General features: G+C 48.2%; 1 protein-coding gene across 1 annotated transcript; it reads right to left on the minus strand.

The window, feature by feature from the left end:
- Nucleotides 1–828: 828 nt before the first annotated feature.
- LOC118595999 (olfactory receptor 10A7-like) lies at nucleotides 829–1803 on the minus strand. Its single transcript, XM_036206695.1, has one exon. The coding sequence runs from the start codon at nucleotides 1801–1803 to the stop codon at nucleotides 829–831; it is 975 nt and encodes a 324-aa protein (XP_036062588.1).
- Between the last annotated feature and the right edge of the window lie 603 nt (nucleotides 1804–2406).

Here is a 2406-nt window from a genome sequence, read left to right on the forward strand (position 1 = left end):
GTTTTTAAATGAAATAAACATTTTACTCTCCAAGTTGCTTTTGGCCATGGCGTTTTATCACAGCAATAGAAACCCTCATTAAGATGAAGAAAAAATCTGAGAGAGAAATCTTGAGATCTGGCTTTCTGATGTAGATTTATTAATGCCTTCAATTCCTCAATTATCCCTCTGTGAAGGTTAAGTTTTCATATAACTCCAGCCTCCTTCACATAAAGGCTGAGGGTATCAATTACTTCTTGACTTTAGATCTTCCCACAGGTTTTAAATTGTCTAATCTAAATAAGAGTGTGTCATGTGACCAAAGTCTTGACAATCCCTCACACAATTGGGTCTCCCCTCTTATATTTCAGCTACTGTAATGAAAACGCATGCCTTACTCAGCTCTGTAGTCTCAAGAGAAGTATATGGACCAAATCTTCTTCATTTAAACCATGCTAACATTGATCAACATCCATTTGCATGAGCAAAATTAGCCCTTGTCAAAATACAACAAAGGTAGGTCCTGCCTAGGTTACCTAACACTCAGCCAATTGAAAGTGAATGAGAATAAACTACAGGCTTCAAGACACTAAATTTTAAAATGATTTTAAAATGATCTTTCAGAAGATGCTAGTTAATACATTCTAGTGGGCTTAAAGTGGATTTGTTTGTGCAACTTTTTAAAAAATAATCAATGATCGGAGATGGAAAGTTTGGTGTTGTGCCTTCTCTTGGGTAGGAAAATGAAAGCAGCCATGGGTTCCCTAGAAGAAAGTCAGGGTGTTAAGCCACCCTGGGAAAGCGGGCCTCAGCAATTTCTTGACTCTGAAATGTGGTAGAAGAGATAGTTCATTCATGGAATCTAGACCCTTGGCGTCCACAGCATACACGCCTGAAGGCAGCCTTGACCTCTTTGTTCCGCAGGCTATAGATGAGAGGGTTGAGCATGGGGGTCACCATGGTATATGACAGGGACACCACTTGCTTGCTCTCAGGAGAGTAGCTGGCCTTGGGGCGCAAGTGGATGACCCCCGTTGTGCCATAAAACAGAATTACCACAATGAGGTGGGAGGCACAGGTGGACAGGGCTTTTTGGCGCCCAGAGGCTGATGGCATCCGAAGGACAGCAGCCAGAATCATGACGTAGGATGTGGCTATGAGACTAAATGGAACCATGATGACAAGGACTGTGGCCACAAACACGTTGGCCTCGAAGACTCTGGTGTCTGCGCACACCAGGCTCAGCAGAGGTGCTATGTCACATAAGAAGTGCCGAATGCCCCGTGGCCCACAGAAGGGGAAGTTAAAGAGCCAGATGGTGAAGACCAGAGCCACTGGTAATCCTGCGAGCCAGCAGGTGGCAGCCAGCAGGTGGCACAGCCTCAAGCTCATGATGGCACCATAACGCAGAGGCCTGCAAATGGCCAGGAAGCGGTCCCAGGCCATGACCGTGAGGAGGAAACACTCAGATGTGACTAAGGACAGCACGAGGAGCAGCTGCAGGGCACAGCTTGTGGGGAACATGCCGCGCCCAGGCCGCAGCAGGGTCACCAGCAGACGGGGCGCCACGTCCAGTGAGAAGCAGATCTCCACCAGCGCCAGCTGGCGCAGGAAGAAGTACATGGGTGCACGCAGGCCTGGGTCCAGGCTGGTGAGCATGACGATGAGCGTGTTGCCTAGCAACGTGAGCAGGAAGGTGGCCAGGAAGAGCACTGCAAGCATTGGGCGCAGGGAAGGCACATGTGAGAAGCCCAGCAGCACGAACTCCAGCTCCCGGGAGCGGCTCTGATTGGTCCAGGGAGGTGATGCCCAGGAGGGTGGCATGGGCCTAGAACTCAAGGGTACTGCGCTAAGGACCTCGGAGGAACCCTATGGAGTACCAGAGGGAGGAGAAGATGAAGTGAGAATTGCAGCCTGTAGGTTCTGTCCTCTATAGTCATAGGCAAGCCTATCCAAAACGCAAATCAAATCCTCTCACATCCAGGGCCTTTCTTAAACACCTCAGTACGTGTAGAATGAATGAAATGACCTCATCTGCTGACTTAACTCCTCCCTATTTCTCTGGTCTATGTTGCATGGATCTCCATCAAGCATATGTACACACCACCTTCACACCACGTACAGGGTCTTTACACCTTTCATTCTGTCTTCCCCGACCACTCTCTTCATGTCAGTTCATAAGCATGGGTGTGTGCTGGGTCTTGGCTACATCTCCATATACATTTTCCTTTATTCTTCCAAGAGGTTCCCATGATCCTCAACACCTAACATTCTTCCCCCAAGCAGCCAGCATGCCCTCCCTAGGGCCTTTGCATATACACGGTCTGTTCCTTCCATATGTTGGCATTGTTAGACCATTCTCAATCTCCAGGTCTATATTGAAATATCACCTTCAAGGCTGCCAATATGGCTCAGTGAGTAAAGGAG

This window comes from Onychomys torridus, chromosome 1 (assembly GCF_903995425.1).
Source record: "Onychomys torridus chromosome 1, mOncTor1.1, whole genome shotgun sequence".
In the NCBI taxonomy this organism is placed as follows: Eukaryota; Metazoa; Chordata; class Mammalia; order Rodentia; family Cricetidae; genus Onychomys; species Onychomys torridus.